General features: G+C 42.1%; 3 protein-coding genes and 1 pseudogene across 3 annotated transcripts; all 4 read right to left on the bottom strand.

The window, feature by feature from the left end:
• Positions 1-4,566: 4,566 nt before the first annotated feature.
• LOC133927744 (phosphopantothenoylcysteine decarboxylase subunit VHS3-like) lies at positions 4,567-5,023 on the bottom strand (annotated as a pseudogene).
• A 5,439-nt stretch (positions 5,024-10,462) lies between these two features.
• Positions 10,463-15,749, bottom strand: LOC133927742 (uncharacterized). Its single transcript, XM_062374152.1, has 5 exons — positions 15,708-15,749; positions 15,164-15,359; positions 14,978-15,080; positions 14,552-14,695; positions 10,463-10,720 (listed from the first exon to the last, which is right to left on the bottom strand). The coding sequence occupies exons 1-5, from the start codon at positions 15,747-15,749 to the stop codon at positions 10,681-10,683; spliced, it is 525 nt and encodes a 174-aa protein (XP_062230136.1). The 3' UTR covers positions 10,463-10,680.
• Positions 11,057-12,839, bottom strand: LOC133925966 (uncharacterized). The gene is made up of 3 exons (XM_062371700.1): positions 12,527-12,839; positions 11,891-11,963; positions 11,057-11,813 (listed from the first exon to the last, which is right to left on the bottom strand). Exons 1-3 carry the CDS (start codon positions 12,836-12,838, stop codon positions 11,584-11,586), a joined length of 615 nt encoding a protein of 204 aa, XP_062227684.1. The 5' UTR covers position 12,839; the 3' UTR covers positions 11,057-11,583.
• A 110-nt stretch (positions 15,750-15,859) lies between the features above and the next one.
• LOC133927075 (RPM1-interacting protein 4-like) lies at positions 15,860-20,475 on the bottom strand. The gene is made up of 4 exons (XM_062373346.1): positions 20,252-20,475; positions 16,615-17,118; positions 16,306-16,518; positions 15,860-16,157 (listed from the first exon to the last, which is right to left on the bottom strand). Exons 1-4 carry the CDS (start codon positions 20,255-20,257, stop codon positions 16,122-16,124), a joined length of 759 nt encoding a protein of 252 aa, XP_062229330.1. The 5' UTR covers positions 20,258-20,475; the 3' UTR covers positions 15,860-16,121.
• Positions 20,476-27,111: the final 6,636 nt, after the last annotated feature.

The raw sequence follows: 27,111 nt of genomic DNA, 5'->3' as shown, positions 1-27,111 counted from the left end.
TGTTTCACTTGATTTGAAGCTCAGATGAATTAGTTATTGATTTTACAAGGTTGAGCCCTTTTTTGGGTTTTTTGTTGAACTGCGCTGAAATTTGATAAAACCGCTCGATAAATCGAGAAAACCGAGCGGTTACCGACTCAAACCGCTCGGTAACCGACCAATTCAAAAATGCTAAAAAATCGCTCGGTAACCGACCAAAACCGCTCGGTAACCGACCAAAACCGAGCGGTTACCGAACAGCTAAAATCGCGATTTTTTTTTTCAAAATTCAAATTTTGCCAAATGAATTTTCTCTGAATTTTTTTGAATTTTTGACCGGTAACCGCGGTTATCGCGTATTTTCAGTTACCGCCGGAGCTTGGTAACCGAGCTCCGGTCGGTAACGTAAACCCTGGTCCAGACTCCAGAGGTGCATGGCTTGGCGGCCAGGCTCGCTAACGCGGCTAGCTCTGCAAGGGGCGGGGGGATGGGATATGAATATGATATGCCATGATGATTGCATTTTTATCTTTTTTGAAGAAAAAAACGATCATTGCACTGCACTTCAAGCTTGGAGCAAACAACTCATTAGTGACAATAGCAAACCATGTGATCCTCCAGCTAGATATAGTGTAAGAAAGTAGGACTCTCAACACAGAGGAGCTCTCCCTCGGCAAAAAACTGAAAGTTCTGAGTCCTAGGCCTAGCGGCTGTAGATAAGATGCAAAAGAGGCAGCTTCTCGGGTTACCTACCCCAAGGAGGGAGATGTGAGCACCCGTTTCTTCCATCTATAAATGAATGGGCGGAGGCGAAAGAATTTCTTTCACTCGTTACACACTCAATACGGAATGGCCTCGTCCCATGAGGAGAAGGAAGCGGCTCTCTACCACCACTATGAGGAGCTCTTGGGCACTAAGTGATGCCGAATAAGCTCCATTAACTGGAGCCTCATCCAGTTCCCATTGGTTGACGATCTAGACCTAGAGGTGGCCTTCGCTGAGGAAGAAGTTTGGCATGTTATTCTTGCAATGCCGGCAGAAAAGGCTCCTGGACCTGATGGTTTCATCGGGACCTTTTACAAAGCCTACTGGCCAATCATAAATGATGACGTGATGGTAGTTTTCCAGTGCATATACAATTGCTCAGCACAGGCCTTTGGAATTCTGAACACCGCCAAAAACTCCTTGATACCAAGGAGGCCCCTGTTACTGCAAATGATTTTAGGTCAATCAGTTCGATTCACTCCTTTGACAAATTACTAGCAAAAATACTGGCTATCAGACTGTCCAAACATATTGACTCCCTTATCTCCCACTTGTAGAGCGCTTTCATTAAGGGGGGATGTATTCAGGACAACTTTTATACTGGTACGAAACCAAGCTAGGGCCTATCATCGTAGCAGGGCTCCCTCCTTAATGGTAAAGCTAGACATTGCAAAAGCCTTCGACTCGGTATCATGGGAATACCTCCTAGAACTCCTGCAGGCAAGGGGATTTGACACACGCTGGCGTGACTGGATAACCATCACTCTCGTCTCCTTGTCATCCTCCATTCTTCTAAATGGAGTTCCAGGGAAGCTTTTGCTGCACATGTGTGGTCTACAACAGGGCGATCTATTTTCGCCTTACCTCTTCATCCTGGCAATCGATCCACTACAGCGCATCTTGGACTTAGGTACTGAGGCCGGAAGATTGCCTTGTCTATGAGGATGCTCGACTTGCCTCCATCTATCCTTATATACGGATGACCAATCCTTTTCCTTAACCCGGTAAGACGTGAGCTTGCGACCGTACTTGCTATCTTACGGGATTTTGGAGAATCCACCTAGCTACACGTCAACCTCCAGAAGAGCTCTATCGCTGCTATTAGCTGCCAGCACATAGACTTAGATGATATCCTTAGGATGTTTCCTAGGATAGTGGCAACATTCCCTATGCAATACCTTGGGTTACAACTAACTTTAGGGCGCCTGCACCTAGTGCAACTGCAAACAATCCTAGATAAGGCCACCCGTCATTTTTATAGCTGGAAGCTAAAACTCCTAACTACGGCTGGGAGATAGACCTTAGTGAAATCGGTTCTCTCCTCCCTGCCAACCTATCTCCTCACTGCCATCAAGCCTCCCAAAAAATTATACAAAGCGCTAGATAAATATCGTAGGGGTTTTTTATGGGCTGGAATTGAGGGATGCAGTTGGGGAGCTTGTAAAGTTGTATGGAACAAAATCTGTTGGCCGATAGAAAAGGGGGGTCTAGGAGTTCTAGATCTAAAAAAATTCAGCTGGGCACTCCAACTCCGATGTATGTGGTTAGAGTGGACCAGACCGGAGAATCCTTGGATTGGATTCCCGATTCCTTACGACCTGAGAGACAAGGCTTTTTTCCACTCATGCACTAAGATCTCCCTTGGTAATGGAAGAAAGGCACTGTTGTGGTGCTCTAGATGGCTGGATGGGGAGGCCCCAAAAGATTTAGCTCTGGCGCTATACTCCCACTCAAAAAGGAAAAATTGAACAATTGCAAACTCCATACAAGACAACAATTGGATTTGTGATCTCTGCCACAACCTGGCCACACACCTCATTGAAGAATTTGTGCAACTCTAGAACAAGGTCAGTGAAGTACAATTGAGCCAAGCGAAGGACACAATAACCTGGACGCTAACGGTGCATGGATCCTATACAACAAGATTGGCATACAAAGACCAATTTGCGGACTTGCCAAGCAAAGGATACAGAAAGCTAGTTTAGAAGGTTTGGGCGTCACCAAAATACAAATTTTTTGTATGACTCCTAATCTAGGACCACATTTGGACAGCACAACGCTTGCAACTTCGCCAATGTAAGAACCAATACTTATGCCCAATGTGTGTCCGCAACCTGGAGACCGTGGCACACCTTCGTGGATTGCTCGGCTAGTAAAAGACTTTGGTCACTATAGCAGACTTGATACACCTACCTTATCTACACCCAAACTCATGGCCCCGTATGGAATGCATTGAAGCTTGGTGGGGTGAACGCGCCTACTAACCGAGAAGCTTGAGGAAGGGTGTCAAGACCCTTATCATCTTGATCCTTTGGGAGTGGTGAAAAGAAAGAAATCGTCGGATCTTTCATGGAAATGAACTCACGGAAGACGCATTGCTGCATAGGATTCAAGAGGAGGCAATGACATGATGTATGGTAGGTGCTCATGCTTTAGCAACTCTCAGGAGCAGCCGAAAAAATTCTTAACTGTGGTTTTGCCAGCTTCTTTTTCTTTAATACTTGGCCAGGAGGAGCAGCCGAGAAAATTCTTAGCTGTGGTTTTGCCAGCTTCTTTTTCTTTAATTTTTGGCCATGAACCCGGGCCAATGGCCTGTATGTGTAAACTGTAGGCATCCTTTATGCCTTTTCTCACTTCTCTCTAATATAATCGCTCACATGGTGGCTTTTAAAAAAAAGCACCATTGTTCACAGACTTGCAACAAAATTTCGTCAGGTTCATCAGGGAGGGACACCGCAAGTTTGATAGGATTCCTGAAGAAGCACCACGCCTACGACATCGTCGATGCGCCGGCCGGCGTGGTCGCCACCGGCTGTCAGCCAATGCGGTGCATGTTCGTTTCCTGTACTTGTTGAGGGGCTGATTCTCATTGGAAACGAAGACCCTGACGAGGCCGTATATGTGGTCTGATCTCTGAATATACACACTGATGTAGAACTCTGCTACACACCCTATACTGCTTTTCTCACAGGTTCTTATTGCTTACAGCTTAAAGGGGAAGAGGAAGTTTAGTGCCTTGCATTTAGGCTTTCTGATCAGCAAGACTTGCTACCTACATAGTTGATGGAAATGGGACGATGCAAATTGAAGTGGTATTTGTAGGCTTGCCAGTAGTACAGTTGCAATCCTTTTTTTTTTTTTGAGAGAGAGAGAGGACTACTCAATTGTTTGTTGGCTAAGGCATGAAGTTACTGTGCCATACTTCTTCTGAAGTTTAGCCTCTTTTTAAAATTGCAAAATGTTTTTTGATTGCAACAGGCTTGTTCCATTTTCAGTCTTTCCACAAGATTTCTCAGTCTACAGTAGTAGCACATGTGATGTGAATACATAAAAAGCAACTGGACACTGAAATAAAAGGTGATGCAACGTCTCCACCTATTGTCACAGAAAGAGCATTTTTAGTTCACTGACCAACCTCTTATGTCTACTATCTAGGTTATCACGAGTTAAAAACTGAAGTTCTACTAATGAGCCGTAAGAAGATTATGATGTTCATGTGCAATTTGATGTAAAGACCTTCGCATTTCAATTTGCAGCACCATACTAACTTATCGTTATCATGAAAAGAGTTAGAATAAGACCGAGAAACATAGACAAAATCATAGCTCCAAATAACAGTAAAGTAACCCCAGTAAACACAGCATTCAACGACTATATGGGAAAAACACATGGTACAAATTTAACATTATATGTCAAATTTTTCCTACTCTATGAGACCTGACAACCAAGCCACAAGCCACATAGGTCCCAAACCTGTTCTATCGTCTAAACAACACAACTAGCAGCCTGAAACATGTTGGATGGAGGATGTAGGAAGCCAGATCATTTCTTCTTCTTAGAAGGCGGCTGTTCCTCCTCATCGTCATCCTCGTCATCTTCTGTCACCACCATTATCATCATCTTCGTTATCATTTCCTCCTTCACCATTAGGCTCAGGATCGTCCTCACCCCCTTCTTCCCTATAGAATTCCTCCTCAACATCAACATCATCATCATCTCCACCTTGATCTTCCTCGTCTCCCTCGTCGTCGCCGCTGTCGTCTGATCCCCCGGCACCCCTAGTCTCAGGGGCAATTTCATATTTGATTCTGCCAAGTAGCTTGTAAATAGCCTGCCGGTCTTCATTAAATATATCCGCTCCACTGTGTACAACTTCAATCGCGAGAGCTAGTAGAGCTGAACACCTCTGTCCATCAGAGGCGACAGGCGGCACGGTCTCCGCCAATGCTGCCGACACCGTCGCATTTGCCCTCTCAACTCCGAGCACCGCCGCCGCCATCTCTTTGCCTGCACTGCACCCCAGGAGATGGTGGAGATGTGGATGCGGTCGTGCGCATTGTTCTTCGTGAGTAGGGCAAAGTCTCTCTGCTGCCAACGGACTCACAGCTCGGTGGCAAAATCTCAGAGAGGGACCAAGCCGGTTAGAGTTTGAGCCCTCGGCCTCGTACGACCCTATCTTTAACAAAAGCAGTGGAAATGAGTCTCACTGTAAAAAAAGGGCAAAATCTCTCTGCAAATGAACTCATAAACTCAGATATAAACTGAAACCTACCAACACTATTGGTTTCCTCCGGATCTAAAATGAAACCTAGCAGCACTATTGGTTTCCCCAAATATCTCAACACCCTTGACTTTCTCCTTCCTCTCATCGATGCTGCTTGTCACGTTGTACTCACCGTCTCATCACCATCACTCTGGCAAGTAAATCAGCTTTGTGAAGTTATAGTGCTTGTGAGGCTGAGGCTAGTGAACCCTGCCTTCTCCCATTTAGATTGAGAAAACATGAAAGACATGCTCTCGAGAGGAAACTCGTGACTGTTCAAGCATTGTCGCATTCCCTTCACAGTAACAGAAATTCCCGTTCGATCAGAGATAGTTTCCGTCTAAACTGGAAAAGGTAATTCATATCTATTTCCAGCATTTTCTAATATATTCCAAACTTATCGTTTTCAATTCTGATTTCGAGAAAAAATGATACTGAAGATGGTTTGAGTAATTTTCGATACGGTTTTCACTTTTTGATGTTTCTGACCATTTTTACCTCTCCTCTTACCGGCCACCCAACACCTCTGCTCACACTAATTCTCTGTCTCTACTCTATATACAATCTTATCATTTACAGGTTGTACGTCGTTAAAATAGTTTTACTAGCATATGAATATATCCTTATATTATAATCAGTTGGGTCTTAGTGTGACTTGTAACATGTTGATCTTATACATCATACATGAATTTATCATTTATGTTAAATGCTTGAATTAAACTTATCTTTATGATATTTGTGTCTTGTTGTTTGTCTTACTGAGACGTGTCATACAAGACTCGTGAGATGTCCATCATATATTCCTATATACTATGCTGGTGTTAGGGTTCGTTGTATTCCATTTTGAATTATCGATTCCTAATCAATAATAGTATGTTTTTATTCTGAAAACATCATTTTCGATTTTTCCACTATTGTTGCCGTTTTCTTTTCTAGCATTATCATTTTTCCACTCTATTTTCAAGAGAAAATATGTAACTAAAAGTGGTAAGCCTTTTCTGATTCGTTTGAGACCATTTTCACCCCTACTTGGCGGTGCCTACAGCTTTGCCTGTGACCTGGCGAGCTCGCTGACTAAAAAACTACGCAAGGGGCGAGTGGGCCGGTGGATTGACTATACTAGGTAGATTGACTTGCTACCCTTCATCCGTTCATACTACAGTGAAAATGAAGGTGTAAAGAGAAAAATTACATACAGAGATAATTAAATAGCAGCATAACTTATAGGTTCATTATCTAAATTATTATTTTGTGGGAAACAATATAACATTATAATAATTAATAGAAGCACTAATTTGAAAAAATAATGTCGTAAGGATTTTTTAGCTGGTTATTAGAGTTTTCAGAGAGAGACGTTAGATTTATCTGGTCTCACGTGTATGAGGGAATAAATGAGCGATGTGTAAAGGAAATAATTACAGCAGAGATAATTGAATAGCAGCACAACACATACGTTCATTGTCTAAAATTATTTTGTAGAAAATAAGTAAGAAGTACTAATTGAAAAAAATAAGTTTGTGAGGATTTTTTGGCTGGCGACTGTAGTTTTTGGAGGGAGACGTTGGATTTTCTACTCCAACATATACAAGGGAATAAATAAGTGAGACATTTTATTATTATTTTTTAGAATAGAATAAATATATATTTTATTTTTTGTTAAATATCTGAAAATATTAGGCACAGTAATATACAGGGATGCTAAGCATTGCTGGTACGTTAATATACTGTGATGCTACAGTGCAACCTACTTGTTAGGGACAGTCGCTACAGTGAGAGACCCTAAGGGCCTGGCCTTTAGGATATCGGATACATAACGCTGGCGCGTTTTTTTAACTTGCTTTCAGCCCACGTAAGACGTTTGATTATGTTACTGTTTTGCGTAGTTAAAACTTATGTGTTTTTATTGTAAAGAGATTTTTATTGAAAGTTGCTTATAGTTTATATTAAAAGTTATTGATTTTTATTTAATTTCTCATCACATCAGCTTTTTAAAAAACTACTCTTAGTCAAGTCAACTTATTAGTTTTAGTTCATTTCATCCAAAACCAGCTTTTTAGCTTTTTAAAAATTAACAATAAACTATGTCAAATATGACCAATGTAGCGGCCCGCTTTTGCTGCATGGCCTAGCATTCTGATGCCCAGCGGCCAATCAATTCTAGCCTCTTTTGTTTTTATTCTTTTCTTTTATCTTCTAACTTTTTACTAGACCACATTTTCTAGCCGGTTGGTTCCTATTATACTTTTATGTTATGCTTGTTTGGCCATTCGTTCTTTAGCTTTTTAAACCGGTACTTATTTCGTTTAAGCTTTAGAATTTTTCTAAATATGTGTTGGAACTTTTTCAATGTTGTTATCGAAACCTTTCTTGGTTATTATTGAAATTTTTGTTATTAACCTTTGGAGCTCAACCAATTACGAGAACGTATTGACTTCGGTCATTAACCTTTGGATCTTTTTTTATCAATTGTTGGAACTTATCTAATCAATTACGGGAACTATTTTTAATAACCTTTGGAACTTATCTAATGAATTACAAGAACTTTTTCATTAACCTTGGAAATCATTTACGTGAACTTTTTCCGTAACTTTGGAACTTCTCTAATCGATTATGGGAAATTTTTCATTAACCTTTAGAACTTACCTTACCAATCACGGGAACTTTTTTATTAACCTTTGTAACTTATTTAATCAACCATGAGAACTTTTTCTGTAACCTTCGGAACTTATGTAATTGATTACGAGAACATTTTCCATAACCATTGGAACTTATTGTATTTTCCTTTTGTTTACTTCCTAGAAATCACCATAAAAGTTCATGAAAAAATATATTATAATGGTGGAACAATTATATTGGTTTTTTTCCACGGTGAGTACTCAAACATCCATAAGAAAAAATAAAAATAAAAAATGAAGCAACCACTAAATGGCCCAGCCATAACAAGGAGGCCCAAATTTGAACAGTCCATAGCTCGTTCGGTCCACGTGAGCGGTGCTTACCCATTGCCGCGTGCGTGGAATCGGTCGCTGAATTTTTTTTATTTTTATTTTTAATATTTACAAAAATATATGTCTATTTTAAAATATTGTACTTTTAATCTACCAGAATCCGTTGGAAGATGTCTAGCCTACTTTTAAAAAATAAAGATATAGCTATTTTAACGGACGATAGCTTAAAAAAGTAACGAGTTTCATTGCTCTCAAAATTCAAATATTATCAAAATAATCATAAAAAATTATGAAAAAGTATGTTTTAGAGTATGCTCTAGATATGTTGCCTATTAGATAGAGCACCATGGGTACAATGAAATTTATCCTTTTTTATTGTAAAATTGTTAGTTTGCTGTTCTCCTCCCTTTCCCTCTCTCATTGAAAAAAAAATTACGCGTGGATAGCAAGCAAGCTCTTAGTAGACCGGAGGGGCATCACCATTGCGTCGGTTGCTCGTCCAGTCAGTTCTGTTTGCTCCCGTCCCCTCTGCCTTGGTTGTCTTGTCTTAGGAATGTTTGTTTGAGCATCTGTTTTTGGATTTTTTTTGAAAAGTTATGATTTTAACTTATCTGAAAAGCTGTGGTTTTTGCTTGTTTGAAAAGTTATACTTTAGAAATAGACTTTTGGCTTATATAATAAACTTTTAGTTTCTTAATCATAGCTTCTTAGAAAAATATCCCTCAAAGAGTTTCTCAATTTTAGTTTATTTTTCTCAGAAACAAACTTCTGACTTCTTCATAAGTCTTCTTCAAAACCCTATTTATTCTAGCTTCTGGTTTCTAGCTTCGACAGCTATAGAAGCAAAACCAGAAAAATAAAACAAACATAGCCTTATCCTCTCCTCCTTGACTGCCCACAACTTTGCTCATGTATGCTGAGAGATCCATTGTCCTCAACATTTTCTTTTTATTTGTTGACATATGCCTGTGGAAAAAAGAAGAACAACATGTAGTTTGCTGTCTATAGCAGGTCACAAGGCTTGGGAAGCCTTTTTTTTTTCTTCTTTTTTTCCCTTTTTTTGAGAGGAGCAAGGCTTGGAAATTTTGGCTGGTCAACAGGATGAGTGGGCCCGCTGTGCTGGGATTGGAAGTCACGTGAAACGATGGAGGATGGCTTCGTAGCGGCTTTGTACCGCTTTCTCCGTACATGTAGCACGGTCCATACATTATATCATGTGTAGAAACCAATCATCATAAGAAATTGGCCATGAACATGATCTTTAACTTTTAGCCACCAAGCAATTCAATGAGAGAGGGAAAGAGAGGAGAACGCGCTAACCTTATAAAGCAATCATATAAATTAGGGGAGGAAATGTGAGAGATGTAGCAGAGTGATAAAGGCGCGCATTCAGATAAATAGTTCTCAGTTCTTGTGCTCATTTCTTATGCTCTACTGCTCTCCATCAACCTCCTCCCATTTCCTGCTCTCGGCCGCCACCACCCCTCTCGCTACCTGGGAGCCACTGCGACCTCCATGCTTCTTGCCGCCTCATGCTTTGGAACATGATTTGGTGGCTTGGAACATTTTTTGGTTTCCACGTCTGCAACATCTCATATTAATGCATGGAACATCCTTTTTTTATGGATTGCGGGCTTGCCCCGGTGTCGGAAAGCGTCGTTTCCGATGCCGGCAAGAAGCGGGAAGGCGGCAGGGGGTGGCGGTAGTGGTGGTGGAACTGCAGCACGAGCTGCGGCAGTAGGCAGCGGCGGGGTTAGGATCGTCGACCCGCTAAGGGCCTGTTTGGAAGGCTTGTAATTCTTTACCTTTCTAATTGAATTACAACTGTATTTTCTTGTGCACAAGAAACCCTTGGAATTTTTCTCCACCGGAAGTTAGTGTTTGGGTTATGTGTTTCTAGTCCGGTCATCCAAACAATTTTTTTGTCTGGCAGCATGCTCTAACTAACAAGAACACGTGTTCTGATCAATCTATTACAATCGAAAATTTGAAAATTTGCATTAATTAGCATTACAATTAATGAACTGTGAAAATTGACCAATCACATGACATGAAATTATCAACCAGAAACAACATATTTTCACATGAGCCAATATATTTTCACAGGAACCAGCTTCTGATCAGTATATGTTCTGATCGAAGCTTCCATTAACCAGCAGCATATTAATGCAAGTTAATGGAACTGTGAAAATTGACCAATCACATGACATGAAATTATCAACCAGAAACAACATATTTTAACATGAGCCAATATATTTTCACAGGAACCAGCTTCTGATCAGTATATGTTCTGATCGAAGCTTCCATTAACCAGCAGCATATTAATGCAAGTACCAACTCCAGACCAGCTCACAACTCATTAATTTTTCTGTTACAAGGCAGTTTATATTAACAACTCTAGAACAGGAACAAGTCCAAGATAGGAAGACAGTAATGGATCAAAGCTTATTGATTTTGCCACAATTTGCAAACATTGAAACCAAGATAAATAAATATCGCAGCACACCACTAGCTCACTGGATGATATGATGAAATGAAGCTTCGCTATTCCTGTACAAATGAACATCACAAAAAAAAGATGGCATAAGTAATTCAGGAAGAAAAATATTTGGTCAGGAAGATGAAGTGATCTTCAGGGAAGGGTTTTAGGTTGTGCAGCTCATGCAACAAGGGTGCATGAAAAAAAACTCAGGAAAGATCTTTTCAGTTCTGCCTGCTGGCACAAAGTCCTACCAATCAAATGTGCAAAGAATTGAAAAGAACATACAAGAACTGAACATAATTGAACAAAGTTAGCAAAATGCAATTGAGTTCAATGGACTTACATTTAGGCAATTAAGTTCCAAGCTTATCAACTTCTTTCTTTAGCCACAAACCACGAAGCCTTGGAGCATATCCTAGAAAAAGCTCACGGTTCATAGCATCCTTAAAGACATCAGAAGACAGGATCTTTGTATCGTCTGACACATCATCCATCTCATCTAATACCTCTAAGCATCTTGTAATCGAGTAATCTCTTTCTTGCTCCCTTTGATGACTTTTACTCTGTCTTTTGGCACTAGCTTGCTCTTTTCTGAAACTCAGAAATTCTGACATAGTTTCTTCAATGGGTGGCACTGACTTTGTATTAGAACTTTTCTTCATTCTTCCTCTATTTGATCCAGCAGTCCCAGATCTTGAAGTAGCATGGCCATCTTCATCTGAAAGACCAATTGGTTCATCATGGTCATCTTCCATCTCTGCACCTTTCCCTCCAAAGTCTTCCATCCTTTGATGAAAGGCCTTTTTGTTATGTCCTTTACCTTGTACATGTTGCTCAATCTCCAAATCTTGCAGAGATTGTTTCTCTTACCCTTGAGATTGTAAAGACTCACTCTCCAAATTTTGCTTACCAAAGTCATCCATTCTTATTGGATAAATCGATTCTTCACCATCATGAGCTCCTACATTGATTGCAGCGTCCCATGGACGTTTCTTAGTGAAATCTAAGAGTGTCTTCTCCGTGCCTCCGGACCGTTTACTTCCAGCCTTATGAGGTTTACTAGAAGTGAAGCAATGCTTTCCTTCAGCAAATTGTCCTATTCAGATATCAAATTAGCCTCAAATAGTATTATTACAACAGATTATTGCTAACTAGAAAATGTGCATAAATTACCTTCATATAACAGGTCCAGTGCATCAAACAATGGGAAGCTTTTGTTTTCATACCTCCTCAACTTTGAATCCTCCTAAACAAATTATAGAAAACAATATATGAAAAAGCTATGATTTCAATCTTACTAAACCAAATCTAACTAGCAGTCTAGATTCCAGAACACAAGCAACAAAGCACTGCGAACATTGCAAGCAACAATCTACATTATCAGGGCAATCTAACCAGGAGTCCAAATTCCTAAACTGAAAAATTCTGAAATGAAAGTAACCATCAGTAATTGCTGTGTTAATCATAAACTGAAAAATTCTGAAATGAAAAATTCTGAAATGAAAGTAACCATCAGTAATTGCTGTGTTAATCATAAACTGAAAAATTCTGAAATGAAAAAATCTGAAATGAAAGTAACCATCAGTAATTGCTGTGTTAATCATAAACTGAAAAATTCTGAAATGAAAAATTCTGAAATGAAAGTAACCATCAATAATTGCTGTGTTAATCATAAACTGAAAAATTCTGAAATGAAAGTAACCATCAATAATTACAAGTAACCAGCAATCACAAAGCAACAGTCACAAAGCACTAACCAGCAGTCCCAGATTCTGAAATTAAAAAATCTGAAATGAAAGGCAATCTTACTTCTATGATTTCATCCCAGATTTCAGATGTTGTGTTAATCATAGACGCGGTCTGATTCCAAGAGACTCCACTACGCGTACGGATGGATTTGACTGCTTTGTAGTCCTTCTTCAATTGGGACTCTTTGTCTTGAATCTGAGCTTTAGTAAATTTGGCATCTGGACAAAGACTGTTGAAATCTTTCACAATTCTATTCCAACCTTCAGTACACCAGCCATTTTGACCACGAAAATGAGAAAGCCTGTACTCAGTGAGTACATCAACTAGCGCTTTCTCATATTTTGAGGACCACCTTGCTCTTTGAGACATCATCAGATCTGAGAATAAGGAAATAACAAGTAGAATCAGGAAATAACAGATTTGAGACATCAGATCTAGCAACCACAGATTTGAGACATCATCAGATCTGAGAATAAGGAAATAATTCAGTTCTGAAATGCTGGCTTACCAGTTTCTACTAGAAGCACAAGATAACGCCACAAGAGGCTCAGACCTGTATGCAGCTTCACATAACAGAAACATGAGATAGTCACAAAGTGGCTGGATATGATTAAGGATGCATGCAGGCACTAGATAAGTACTAAAGCATGGCAACCACCATTTAGGTAAGCAAAGATCCAATTTGTGAAAGGTAACAACTCACAATATTACTTCCTTGGAATAATGTATTCATTTGCAGCTCAACATTGCAAATAAACAATTGAACCTGCTAATGGCATCGCACATAGATAAATATTTCAGACTTGTCCTATTTATTACATCAATGAGTAAAAAACAAGACAAACGCATGCACACACAACACAATGCTAACTAGAACTGTGATATCTATTATAATTATCATTGTCCCCTCCGTCTCCGCCTCCTGGTCTTCTCATAATCAACCCACATCCTCTTTGCAATTTCATCTCTCATAGCATTACCCTCGTTTCTTTGGTTGTTCAATGACGCAACATCATCTCTGTAACTCTCATTATCAGTAGGTAGAGCCACAAACTTGCGGGGGTGAATTGGAGTTTCCTGGCTACTTAACCACTCTTCATCACCGTTGTACCTTCGGATTATATCATGCAACACGACTGCAACTGCTGGAATTTTAACTTGAGTCTCTATAGGATAGTGTGTGGCGACTTTCAATATAGGAAACCTCATCTTTAGAATGCCAATAGCACGCTCTATGTGATTGCGAAGGCGGGCGTGACGAAGGTTGAATAATTCCTTGTAATCCCTTGGCCGACAATTTCTTTGCCCTTGATCCTTAATATGGTACCGAACTCCTCGGTAAGGTGCAAGAAAGTGTGGAGTGTTTGCGTAGCCCCCATCAACTAGATAGTACTTTCCTCTAGGCACTTGAAAACCAGATTTAATAGCAGATTTAAGGACCCCTGCATCAGACGCAGACCCTTCCCAACCAGTTGAAACATATGTAAAATTCAAATCAAAGTCACAAGCGAGCATCACATTTTGCGATAAAGATCCTTTTCTATTTCGATATGGTGCTGCCTTACTCTCGTTTATTGAGATCGGAACATGAGTCCCATCTATTGCACCTAAACAGTTCTGCAAGGGAAAAAAACTATTACCAATTGAGATATGAAACAAAAGGGCAGAATTTCCTAGCTACACAACTATATGGCATCTACCTGAAAGTATGGCCCGAAATGTGAATTGGATGATATTTTGCAGTGAGTCTCGGCTGATGGAGGCTTCACAAAATCAAATGTCATTGAGGTGATTGCATCAAAGCATGCACCAATATGCCTATGTATGGTTTCTCGGCTGTGCTGAAACCTATCACACAGAGCTGAAAAACTAGCATTTCGTGCAAGCATGTACATGAACATTGCAAGCTGCTCTTCAACGGTAACACCTCTTGTACTTCGCAAAAGATTCTTTGAACAAAGATAATCTGAAATTCCTTGGAAAACACGTGCCTCCATTCGAAGATTGGTAAAACATCGGCTCCTATGGCCCTCTAGAAGTTCACGGGTATATTCTGCGCCACTAAGCTTTGATGTATGACAAGGAGTTTTGGTTTTGGTAGAAGCTAAGTATAATGCTGGAAAGACAAGCATCATCATTTCATCATCTTCTTCTTCCTCAGAATTAGATTCAGACATTGTAAGATCTTCCTCAGAATTAGATTCAGACATTGTACTGCTGCTCCAGCTACTAGCAATGGGAAAAGAAAGCAAATGATTCTTTGTGCAGAAGCTAACCAAGGCTTGCATGGCAGTGCAACACCCTACTGAAGTGAAGGAAATACTGCTAGTACTACTACTAAACTTGACGAGAAAATATGCTCTAATCTAGGAAGAGAAAATGTCAAGTCTTGGATCTGCATTATCATGTTCGTATTCAACAGATAAGGAATGAAATCATTCATGTTCGTACTGGCAAAGAACACATCAAATCTAGCAGGTGCCAAATGTACGGCAAGATGAAAGTATGTACCAGCTCCGATGTAAATCCAGCAGGAGGCGAACGCGGTGGCTCCGGCATCCCCAAGTTCGGCTCTGGCTCCCTGCTTCTTGTCTCTCTCTCGGTGTCCTCTTCGCTGCAAGAGATGAAGAGAGATGCCGATCGGATCTGAGCGGATTGGGCAAGAGATGAAGAAGAGCACAGGGGTGAGGAACTTACTCTTGCGGTGCTCAGGGGGTTGGTCGCCCGTCGATCTCCGATGCACTCGCCCGCCGGTCTCCGAAGTGCTCGCCCACCGGTCGCTGGCTGGGTCGCCGCCCCCGCAGCGCCTGAGGCGAGGAGAGACAAGGTCACGAGGATGAGACACGCCCCGATAGATGTCGTTTTCTTTTCCAGACGTCACGGGCTCTGTCTTCTAATCCGATGGAACGGGCCAAAACGGACCGGAAATATAGTGGGCTATCGGTCATCCAAACAAAATTTTCGGTTTACTTTGGAAAAAAAATAGGGCCTGTGTTTTACACCAGTTTTGGACCCAAAACCGGGCTTCCAAACAGGCCCTAAGGGGTGTGCAAATAAATGCTAATTGTCAAAGCTTGGGAATGGGCGCAGTCTAATTGAGGCTGCAATGCCTGGCGCCATGGCAACTACAGTGGAGGCCTAGGGGCAGACGAGTGTGATCCAAGTTATCTCTACAGCCTAATGGGATAGATGGGGAAGAAACGCCGGAAATTCACATGAACTTTTTGTGTGGAGTCTCTACGAGCTCCGTGGAAATTTCTGCAAGTTCTTGTGCTTCAAACATGCCATAAACTCTGCAATTCTAATTGAAAGTGATGTAGACGTGGGGTTTGATTAGTTTAGAAATCCAAGCAAAGTGGAATGTGCGTATGGCTTCACAACTCTCAGAATGGCTTCTGCACAAACACGATGTCAACACATCGAGGAACGATAGAATAATATGCACATCATAGCATGTGTAGAAACAAATCAGAATAGTAATGGAATCTCTCCCCACTCAACCTGTTCTTTTCTCCCACCTTGGTTACAAAAGCAATTGAATGAATGAAAAGAATACACTAGCTTTATAAAGCAATGAATCATATGGAACGGAATGTGGAAGATACAGCTCCTGCTCGATGTTGTTGCCAAGGTCGCATATTCAGATACATCGTTCTCAGTCCCTGACGGTGGGGTGGAAACATCCAAACAGCTGCAGACACAAAAATGAGAGTCGCAACTTTCAACGCGAAATGCAAGAACCATGAGAAGAAAATTCGTACGCATGCTGCCCATGGCATCGTCAGGTTGGCCAGAGCCAGGCCAAAGCAGCACTGAGCAGTGCGATGTGATCACTGTACCTTTGACAGGAAGGGGGTGTCCCGATGAGAGCGCCTTGCCGCGGCGCCCTCCGGCGGCGACGGCGCGCGCGGCACCTCCGGCACCGCGGCCCTGGCCACGTCACGGTGCCTCTTCACGTTCTCGAACTGCACCGTGAAACCCTGCGCGGCCGACGCGGCGCTCTGCTCGTCCCACACGCCGAACTTGGGCACGGCCGACGGCCTCTGCCGATTCTGCCACACGCAACCAAACCGAGACGGCACGTCAGCCACGCCTGCATGCGCGCGTGCATTGATCCGTGCAGCGTGGAAAGCCGATCAGTGACTCACCGGCGCGTTGTTCTGCGGCGAGGCGGACCGCGCCCGCGGCGCCGGTGCCGCGTGGTGGTGGTGCTGCTGCTGCCTCAGTGCCTGCTGCGCGCGGTGGCCGCCGCTCCCGTGCCCGGCCGGGGGAGGGTGGTGGTGGTGCCCGCCATGGTGTTGTGGGGGCTGGGGGCCCGGACGCTGGTGGTATTGCGGCGGAGGCGCGAACTTGCTCTGCTCGGCGCCCATGCCGCCTGGGTCGGACGCCGCGCTGCTGTTGCTCCCAACTCGCCGGTGGCTCTGTCCGTTCGGCGGCCTCGGCGGTGGCTCGCGGTGGCCGCCCGAGGTCGCCGGCCTCGACAACGACGGGGGGACGCTCATCATGGGGTTCTCCTCGGGGTCGTTGGGGTTGTACGGTCGCTGCAGAGGCGGCGCGGTGGCGCTCTTGTTCTCGCGCACCTTGTCGAAGTAGATCGTGTACCCGACATTGTCGCTGTCCCAGGTGCCGAACTTGGGCACGGTGGGGCGTTTCTGCACGTCCAGGAACGAACCATCCATGAATTATGAATATGCATACGGGCCTGATAGCGCCCGCACGTCCGATCCGGACGTAGCATCGGACGGTTCTTTGAAACATTGTTAAAAAAAATCTGTACTTTTGCAACATCGAAAATCAACTTTTGCAACTTCGAAATACATACACCGAAAAAGTAATTAGCGGACCCGAAAAAATTATTCATTTGTGTCAATTTCGTTGGACGATATGTGAAACATTCTCGAAGAACTTCTACAACAAATTTCTATAACATCTGAAATATTAAATTTAAAAGTCTGAAATATTAAAGATGCGAAAATATAGGAATTAACTCGAATGGATATTTTTTTGGAATCCGGATCTGTACATAAGAGATTCCGGGAAGCAACATACAAAAATAACTATAGCAACAAATTTCCATAACGTCTGAAACATTAGATACGAAAATATAAGAATTAACTCAAATAAATAATTTTTTCGAATCCGGATCTATACGCAAGAGATTCCAGAATACAATATACGAAAAAACTATGACAACAAATTTCTATAACGTCTGAAATATTAAACTTGAACGTCTGAATATTGAAGATACGAGAATAAAAAATTAACTCAAATAAATTATTTTTTTATTCAAGTACATAAGCCGGCCCAGCAAAAACGTCCTATCTCTCCATACGTACGTAGTCAAGCATTTCCGATATGCATATGCCGATTAAAACTTCTGTATTGGACTATAATCTGTCGATTAAATGCACTAATTGTGCGATGCACTGCCAACGAGACTAAATGAAATCAGTAAAATGGCTAGTAACGGTAGCAAGTTTTTTTTACAGTCCTTCTAAATTTAAGATGCCTGTAATTTAGATCCGATCAATCGGCCGCGTGAACATAGAATGAGACATATAGCAGGGTTGGTGGCGACAGCTTTTCGGTGGGAATTTATCTACCGCCGGTCTTAGAAGGAGGTTGGCAGGCGCAAGGGTGAGACGGCAATGGTGTCATCGGTAGCGGGCGGTGGAGGATCACTCGATGGGCTAATGACAGGATGGGTGGGGTGGTAAAGATGTGGCTCTTGGCTAATTGAATGTACAAATAGAGAAGGCCAACCTGTCACGCGCGTGTCAAGTGTAACACCCTATGATTTGCCATCTTGTAAAATTCACTTAAATGTTTTAACCTTTTCAATTTTGAAATAAACTGGAACAAAATCAAGCAAATATGGGCAAAGTTACCCAACTATAATCCAAATATACATTTAAAATTTTGAAAAATGTGCAAACCAAATCATACTGCATTATGTAGTTTCCTGGATTTTATATGGGATTAGTTCGATTTTTTTGCGAGTTCAAAGATGAAATTCTTATCAAAATTGAACTTTCTAATTCCAGAGATGTTTAAAACATTTCCTAATCGTGTTTAGGCAATTAGTGAAGAGTAACCCTAAAACTATTCACCTAAAAAAGATTGTAGTTGCCCCTATGAAATGGATATTAAATCTAATTTCTACTTCCATCCCTCTACGAAGTAAGGTACCGTAAAAAAGCTCTGATTTGATTAATCTTCAGTGATCCTCAGCTGAAGAACTCATGGTCGAATGTTGTATATATCCGGGTCAACTCGTCTCTTAGTGCTAACTGAGATTCGCAGCTGGTTGGCTATACTACGGTAGATGTGGTTAGTTACCTCTTCTCTTGACCCAACCTGAAAACAACGTGCCTTCAAGTAGAAACAGAACCGTGTGCGTCAATGTTTTCTAAAGGTGATCGAAAGGTCAAACAAAAGAGCTAGTCTCGCAAAAAGAAATGAAAGGAAAGGCTAAAATAAAGAGGACAAAGTACACCTTCTTTGATGTGTTCAATCAAGAGAATTATATATTTTTGAAGACTAGATTTGCTCTCACCTTCGTGTGTTGACTAGCTAGCAAATCTTCAAGGTGAAGCAAATCATTTTAAAGGCTTATCTTGTTTGGCTCCTCCTCTCAAGAAGGATAAACCTTATAGATACAACTAGTAAGATATCCTAAATTAATAGCGTGACTAAACCTATTATAATATTTAATTACAATAACATTTGATTAAAAATCAATGTCTTTAGTTTTTTACGAAGTTAGTGTCATTTAATTACAAAATGCATAAAATTAAAATAAGAGATAAAAAATTATGTTTGTGTAAGGGAAAATTATTTTTACTCCAAATTTGTACCTAAATCATATACATGTATTTGTTCGATTCGTATACATTTTGATCCTGAATCAGAATAGGTTTGCCCTTAAGCTACAAGGTGCTTCTTAATCTATTATCTTAGTAATTTTTTTGAATTTTTTATTTTTAATATGAATTTTAGCTATTGATTAATTGTATTTTACGTGAGCTCTTTATTTAGATATTTGATTTTTATAATCATTTGATTTTTTTCTCAGATTATATTTGATACAAACCCTTCTTTTTTCTATTCTAACCCTAGTTTCAATTATTATTTATTTTATTTTATTTAGATGTTTTGCTTCCCAAACCGTACTGCTAATTTTCCAAATCTTTTAATTTCGAATTTACTTATTTATTAATCATATTTGTTCTGGACTCTTTGATTTAATTTAGACCGTTTGATGTTTATAATAATGAGTGATCTAAATTGTTTTAAATTAACGTGACAATTTTATAGTCTTTAAGAGAGAACATGGTGATCATTTTTTTCTTAAATATTAAGATAATAGATCTTCCATCTCAGGAAATGAGCTAGACATGCATCAAGGGACATGTAGCATAAGGAAGCAAATTCTATAATATCTTTCTACGAAAGACTTATGTGAAATTCTGATCTAACCACATATCATCTGATCTAACACCTAGACTGAAAATAAGAGAGATAGAGGGGGCACATGTTATCATAGGAATAAGGTTTTTCGTAGAATCCGAACCTATAAAATTTACAACCGTAGCATGATCCTGATTAAGGTGCACCGTGCATGAAGAGATGATGATATATACTTTCTGCATACATGCTAGTACAATTTCTTTCTTTGTAGGACATACATGGCACAATTTGGCAGCCAGGCCATTATTTCAGCGAAAAGAACACATGGAACAAAAGTATGCATCAACGAACACCAGGCAGGGAAGAAGCACTCACGGCCATACGCCCGGAGAGGAGCTGACCGGACGGCGACGACAACGATGCCTTCTTCTCTTCTCCCTCCTCCTGCGGAGAGGAGAGAGAAAGAGAGAAAGAGGCCGGCCCCAAGGCAGAGGAGGCAGGCAGGTGGAAGAAAGAGGCCCCCCAGAAATGGCTCCCAAATGCAGCAGACCTCTGTTCAGGAGCTTAAAATTGACAGTCCTCTAATAAAAGGAGCGGAGCTGCAAAATAGTGGCGACCCAAATTGAGTCAGGAGGTTTTATAGAGGCAGAGGAGAAGAGAGCAGCAACCAGCAAGGTGGTGTGTATGTTACGAGTAATGGAAAGGAGCAGCTCAAACCTTCCTACCTTCCAAAACCGTGTCGCTGCTGTCTCTCTCTCATGTCTTTCTTCTCGATCGCCGCTGCGTTCTGACCCCGTCTCGGCAGAATCTTCGCTGGCCTTCCTGGATGGAGATATCTGGCTGGTCAATGTGGGAAACGTTGCCTTCGTGCATGCCCGAGCGTGACTCTTTCGTTGCAGTACTTCTGCAGCTAAGTTGCTTCCTTACTTTGCCTGGTAAGAAAAGATCGACGAGCGTGTAGCATAAAGAAATCGAGGTGGGTATTTTGGAGCATAGATCTGCACGTTTCTGAATTCTGATGCTGTCAAATGGTTTGTGCCTTGTCATTCGGTGAGGAAATCAGGTCACATTTGAAGGCTAATGATGATTAATATTCCGAGATGCAGCGAGTACTTTCAAGAGGCAAAAAGAGTCACCTTGACAAAACACACCGCATGGTGAATCCTATCTGGACAGCATGACACCAACCATCAGAAGTTTGCTTCAGCACGTTGTTCAGAACACATCATATGGTGATTAAAGGTGAGGCCAATGAGTCTAAACTGGAGGTTAAATTGAAAAACTTGATTGATCTTAAATGGGATTGGAACATCAGGATGCTGGATAAATCTAAATATCTTGTGGTTTTCCCTAACAAGGGGACTTTAGAAACACTTTAGAAATATTCTCTAGGATGTCCATGGAAACTAGCCTTACATGCTTTGCTGGTGAAGATCTCCAAGAGGAATGTAGATCTCAACATCTCAAGTCTCTTACAGACTGTTTAGATCAAGATTTTTGGGATCCCAGATTATACCAAAGATGAGGATGTGGTCAAGCAGATCACTTCTTTAGTGGCTGAATCAGTGGTGGTGGATGAGTTTAGTCTTACGAGGGCTGATCCAATCAGAGTTAAAATGAACTGCAGAGGACCTCACAAAATCAGGATTGCCATTGAGATCTTCAATAAAGAGGGTAAAGAGATTTTCTTTGTTTTGGAAAGCTTTCTAGGTAAGAGGCAGGAGGATGGTCCTTCCAAGCCTGATCCCAAAGATCAAGAAGATGATGATGATGATACTGACATGGATGACTCATTTCAAAACCAAGTTCCATTAACTTGACTATATATGATCCAATGCAAAAATTGTGATTGTAATGTTATTACATCATCAATAATATGTTTACTGACATTTTACAATGAAAATCCAAATGGAACAGAAACATTCCTAGCTACAACCTGGGTGTGGAGCAACTGCAGTTGAGAGTGGCATAACACAAAGATACCAATTCTTTTTTAACAGAATCCTCTGATATATTTAGTCTTTAATGTGTTCATATGTAGGTAAAACTTTTCCCTGCTTATTTGTCCCTAGTACTAACTTCATCTTTTTTTACTTGTCATTTAGGGCATCAGTTCGGTCTCCAACCGGTCTCCAATACATATATTTGACCATTGTTTTTTCTATGTATTTGTTATCTAATGTTATTGAAACATAATTATTTGAAAGTATTTGTATTAAAAATATGTTAATATCATTTTCATATGACAACTCTTAATATTTTTTTACATATGGTTAAATTTTCGAAATTTTGATTGCACTCATTCCTAAACATCATTTGTTTGAGAATGGAGGGAGTAATTGTTTTGCTGTTAATACTAGTGACTGGAAATAGACTATGCTTCAGCAGTAAATTAAAAGGAATACTGCCAAAACTCTTGAGTCATTTAACTAATTAATTCAATAAAAATGCATAAGTGAAAATCCTAGCATAAAACAAACATCTCATCAATCATGGCACCATCGCCGAATTATATCCATATGTATATATCCAAGAGTTCTCACTTCTCAACTTTGAACAAATTACACTACTGCAAAGAAGTATATCATTGCCGATTCAAAAACACCATCAGTGCTAGTTTTTGAACCGACACTGATTGCTCGACACTGATAATTCTGGACTATCAGTGTCGGATCTGGAACCGGCACTAAAAATATTTTTCACTACCGGTTGGTAGCTCTAACAGGCAGTGATAAGGTTCCGGAAGCTAAAAAAAATAAACGAGTCGGCTCTCTCGAGCCGGTTCGGTTGCCGCTATTGTCTCCACGGTGCTCTCGCCACCACCGCCACTGCCGCATGCTCAAATTAAACACATCTCATCCATACAACATAATCTCACAATTAAATTCAATACAACAACGCAAAAATCGAATGGCCGTGCTTTGCAGATTCTCATGTAAACAAGACATGCAGATTAACATCCTCAAATCACTCTCACAGTTCCTTCCTGAACACCAAGAACAGCTTGCTCTCTAATGCAATACTAGCTAGCTAGCAATAATCTCCGTTAAAATGAAAGACCTAAAAGAGAAGGCATGTACGTTGCACCACGTGCGCGCTGGAGAGAGATCCTAGATGGATAGGTTCGGTCACCCCATGCTCCAGATCAGGCTCTCCGGCAATGGTTGGGAGACCGGCTGCTGCGGCGGTGGCAAAACACCAGCGTGAGCCCGTACACTAGGAACCCAGCGAAGAAGTGGTCGTCTGGCGCGAAAGAGATAGATTCAGTTCCTGCACATATGCAAATCACAATAGAATCATAAGATTTCTTGCGGAGCCTTAGCAGCACTCGGGCGAGAGCCCTCGGTAGCACGCTCCCCATCTCTGGCGGATCCCACGACAGCACTCAGGCCAAAAAGAGATAGTAGCGGTTATGGATAGCACTTGGGCAGCACTCGGCGGCACTAGGCAGCAACCGGCGATGGGGAGGAGGGAGGTGGGGAAAGAGATAAGGTTGGACTTTTGACACTCAGCGGTGGAGAGGCCAAAATATCTGGTCGAGCCGGACTTGACGCTGAGCCAAAATCATATCACACGGAAAATTCAGGTCTGCTCATGCTATCAGTGCCGGTTGGTTTTGGAACCGGCACTAAAAACCGACTATCAGTGCCAGTTCTTAGCAGCTCACTCATTTTTCGCGCGCGGGAGATTAAGAACCGGCACTGATACATCTTCAGTCGCGGTTTTTCAACAACTAGCACTGATAGAGCGCTACTTATGGTATGTTCTGTAGTAGTGTTAGGGAATGGTGACCTCTGTGATTTAAACAAAACATACATGATATATTTCCTTGTATATTATTGGATAAGCAAGCTATTCACCTAGCAGGTAGGCTATCAATTCAAACAGTTTTGGCGGGAAGAAATTACAACTATTCCATAAAAGGATTTGAGTGGAAGGTTGAGTGCCCCTTAACTTTTAGAAGTCTCATTTTTTCAACGGTTAGAAACCTTTCTATTCTAAGATGGCTAAGTGGAGGACAGGCACAACTGATCACAAATAGCTAGAGGATATATAATTCTTATTTACTAGGAAGAAAAGTGGAAGGAAACATCGGCTCTTCTAAGATCTTATGTAAGGAATACTAGAAAAAGTAGAACTCAAAGATCTAAAAAACTCAACAAGAGATTAATTCTTTCATTCGCGGTTTCATAGCTAGGGAAACATAAGATAAGTAAGATAATCCAAGGGGGCTCACCTTCCAGACCAGTTATCGGATGGCCCCCGTACTAAGTTTACATGCCAATTACACCAGCCTGTCAGGACATCTACAAGTAGGTGTTATCGACTAAAAGGACATAGTTTCTAGCTTAGCTAGTCATACCTTTAAGCACCAAAGAGGAGAAGCATTACAATAGCTAGCTGCTGGTTCTGATCTCATCGTTGCATAATATATTTTTATGCTAATTAATATACAATCCAAGATCAAAACATAAATTCTAGACTCGTCATTTGAACACAGCTACGAGCTTTGTACTTCTGACATTGCCACATCGGATTTCGATAAGTCTTTCTGGCATTTCCTGCCGAGTGATGAAGATCTCAATACCCACAATAAGCAACTAGCATACAATAAATGACTAAACAACAACACGATAGTAAACAAAAACACATGTAACAGTTCTTTAAGATCAGGATAGTTTTCTTTAGCAGCACTGATCTTGTTTTTTTTTATCACAAGGAAATTGAAGGTAAACAGGAGCTAAACAGATAGATATTTTCGCTTAAAAAACAGATATATATTTTTTCAAAGACCTAAATAGATAGATAATAGTAGAATGTTGATAGGCAGATAACCATGCCGATGGGTGATGAAGAAAGGAACAGCCGCTTCATGTCCCATGTTATCGCAGCCACGCACAGCGCAGTAAGGCTCGTCCACTCCGCCGCTTCTGGCACCACAAAAGCAGCCGACGATGACGAGCCGACGTCGTCCATGAAGTTGTTCCCCGTCACGGGCTGATTAGACTTGGTGACGCTGGAGCTGGCCGGGGTCGCCAAGGAGGGTCCGCGGCTTGTGCAGTCTGCGGCGTTTAGTGGTGGCCGGCCGGGCGAGACTGAGAGGCATCAAATGCCTCCCAGACGGGGCTGACGGCGCTGCTCGCCAGCCAGTAGGCGTACCGCGTACGTGGGCACGCACGTCGGGCTCGGGCACGACGTAGGTATGCGGCATGGTGAACTGGGGCTGGAATGCGGATGCGTTGGTTGCAGCGACGGCGAGAGGTAGCCGGTAGAAGTCTTGTCCAGCGGGCACGACTCCAGACGGTGCCTGGTAGGACAACAAATGTGGCACGGGTGCGAGGTAGGGGAACGCCTGAGGCTGCTGGAAGCTGACACTACTAAAACAGGTCTAACTGTGCCGGCTAAAAATCGGTTTTACTGTCCGTTTTTCAGCCAGCATAAAATACTCAGCATGATAGTTGATAACTATCAGTACCGGTTGTCAATCCGACACTATTAGTATTTTTAGATAATAAAAAAGAGAAAATTGGCGGCGACAGGAGCGGCATTCGAGTCAGCTCGGAATCGAGCCTTCTCGGATGCCGCTCCCGCCGTCGCTTCCGTCGCCGTTGCCGTCGCGGAACCGACGTCTGCGCAGTGGTGGAGAAGGAGAACGTTGGACTCGCCACGGAGGAGTGCGTGAAGCATCGTGCGCCGAGGCGGACATGCCGCCGGGATCTCTCACCTCGCTCTAAATACCACTTGATAGCCACCGCTTTTGCACCGGCGGGTTGCAGGCAGTCGACGCTGGAGGATCTGGCGGCGTGCAGGAGTGGGCGAATGTATGCACACTATAGAGAAGCTAATACTGTTCAGAAGCTAACACCAACACACACGAACATAGAGAACACAAAGGTTAATTTGTGCTACAATCGTGCCACAGCTTTTCCGGATTTTGCTTCGTTTTATTGCTTGCTAACTGAAAACGATCATGCCGAAGATTCAGCCACGATCCGATCTTGCCGTGCCATCCCACGGACTTGGACGTGCTTACTCGGTCACGTCATGGACTCTTGTATGGCTTCACACGAACGGATCATGAGCTCATGCTCTGATAACTCGACTCAAAACAAACAAGCAAGGAAAACTAACTAGCCAACTAAACGTGATAGGATTAGCTAGGACTCGGCCTAACATCCTTAGGGGTATCGTACGACCTGAGCCACACCGGCCAGCTGTCCGACGGGTCCCAGATCTCGGCGCCATATTTCATGTAGTGCTTCTTCACGCCACAGTAGCTCTGGCCCGGCAGTAGGGCCAGCCCTTGCGCCTCCCGCTCGGCCTTCGTCGTCGCCACCGCTTGCTTGGCGAACTTCCTAAGCCCGCCTTCAATCCTTAAATCCCTAGCTCGCCGCCTCGCTATACACTGGGTGTACCACAGCCGCCTAGCTATCTCCGCCCGATGTGCCAGTGCCAAGGGTTCGCGTGGGATTTATGGGCAGGGTTCGCCCACCTTCGCCTCGGCTGGCATCACCGCGTCAGGCGCTTCACTCCATCGCTTGCCTGCTTTTGCCGTGCGAAGTCTGTGAGCATTTCTTCCCTTTCTTGGATGTGTTAACATTATTTTTTTTACAGCGCCTCCCCGTCTACTTTGAAAACCTCTAGGATACGGAACTGGAGTCGAATTTCCACCGACTCCCTCCATCTATAAAGTTTTGCTACTGGGTTACAAGACCGTCAGTGCTGCGTTAAAGTTGTTGTGGTTGCGGAACGGGAAAGTAGACAAATAGAAGCGCGGGGGCGTCAGCCACCTGGCTGTCTCGTTGTTATTCGATCTATGGTTGCCGTTGTACCCTATGTCCACACCCAAACCCATATCCATGTTATTGGGTAGGGTACAGGTGAGCCTTGCAGTGCCCATTCGAAATTGGGTATTTATGGGTATTAGTACCCTCTTACCCACTGGTTATTACCTATATGTCCATGTAAATTAGCATGACACCGATCCCCTTCCTGTATACGAACGAGAGCGCTCGCCTGCCTTCTATCAATCTCACCGATCTAATATTATCTCATATCTAATTCTCTCTCCCTCTCTCTCTAAATTTCTTTCCGTTCGTTTCCTGTCTCACATGCATATCTCCCTTCCCCTCTCTCATCTCTCTTGCTCCCTCAAGTCTCCAAATCTCTTGCCGTCTGTCCTAAATATATCTATGCTCTCATGTATTTATCTCTCATAACGATTTTCTCTGTAA

The sequence above is a fragment of the Phragmites australis genome, chromosome 8 (assembly GCF_958298935.1).
Source record: "Phragmites australis chromosome 8, lpPhrAust1.1, whole genome shotgun sequence".
NCBI classification, from domain to species: domain Eukaryota; kingdom Viridiplantae; phylum Streptophyta; class Magnoliopsida; order Poales; family Poaceae; genus Phragmites; species Phragmites australis.
This window is presented reverse-complemented; position numbering and strand designations above follow the sequence as displayed.

What these genes read in the sequence shown, in the direction of transcription:
- LOC133925966 (XM_062371700.1), bottom strand. Translation starts at nt 12,838, where the DNA reads ATGATGTCTCAAAGAGCAAGGTGGTCCTCAAAATATGAGAAAGCGCTA. An exon ending in TCTGGGATGAAATCATAGAA is followed by an intron (nt 11,964 to 12,526) that starts GTAAGATTGCCT and finishes TAATTTGTTTAG; the next exon opens with GAGGATTCAAAGTTGAGGAG. An exon ending in ACTGGACCTGTTATATGAAG is followed by an intron (nt 11,814 to 11,890) that starts GTAATTTATGCA and finishes ATATCTGAATAG; the next exon opens with GACAATTTGCTGAAGGAAAG.
- LOC133927742 (XM_062374152.1), bottom strand. Translation starts at nt 15,749, where the DNA reads ATGTTTGAAGCACAAGAACTTGCAGAAATTTCCACGGAGCTC. An exon ending in ACCCCCTGAGCACCGCAAGA is followed by an intron (nt 15,081 to 15,163) that starts GTAAGTTCCTCA and finishes CATCTCTTGCAG; the next exon opens with CGAAGAGGACACCGAGAGAG. An exon ending in CTGGATTTACATCGGAGCTG is followed by an intron (nt 14,696 to 14,977) that starts GTACATACTTTC and finishes TCCCATTGCTAG; the next exon opens with TAGCTGGAGCAGCAGTACAA.
- LOC133927075 (XM_062373346.1), bottom strand. An exon ending in CGCCGCAGAACAACGCGCCG is followed by an intron (nt 16,519 to 16,614) that starts GTGAGTCACTGA and finishes TGCGTGTGGCAG; the next exon opens with AATCGGCAGAGGCCGTCGGC. An exon ending in ACACCCCCTTCCTGTCAAAG is followed by an intron (nt 16,158 to 16,305) that starts GTACAGTGATCA and finishes TTGTGTCTGCAG; the next exon opens with CTGTTTGGATGTTTCCACCC.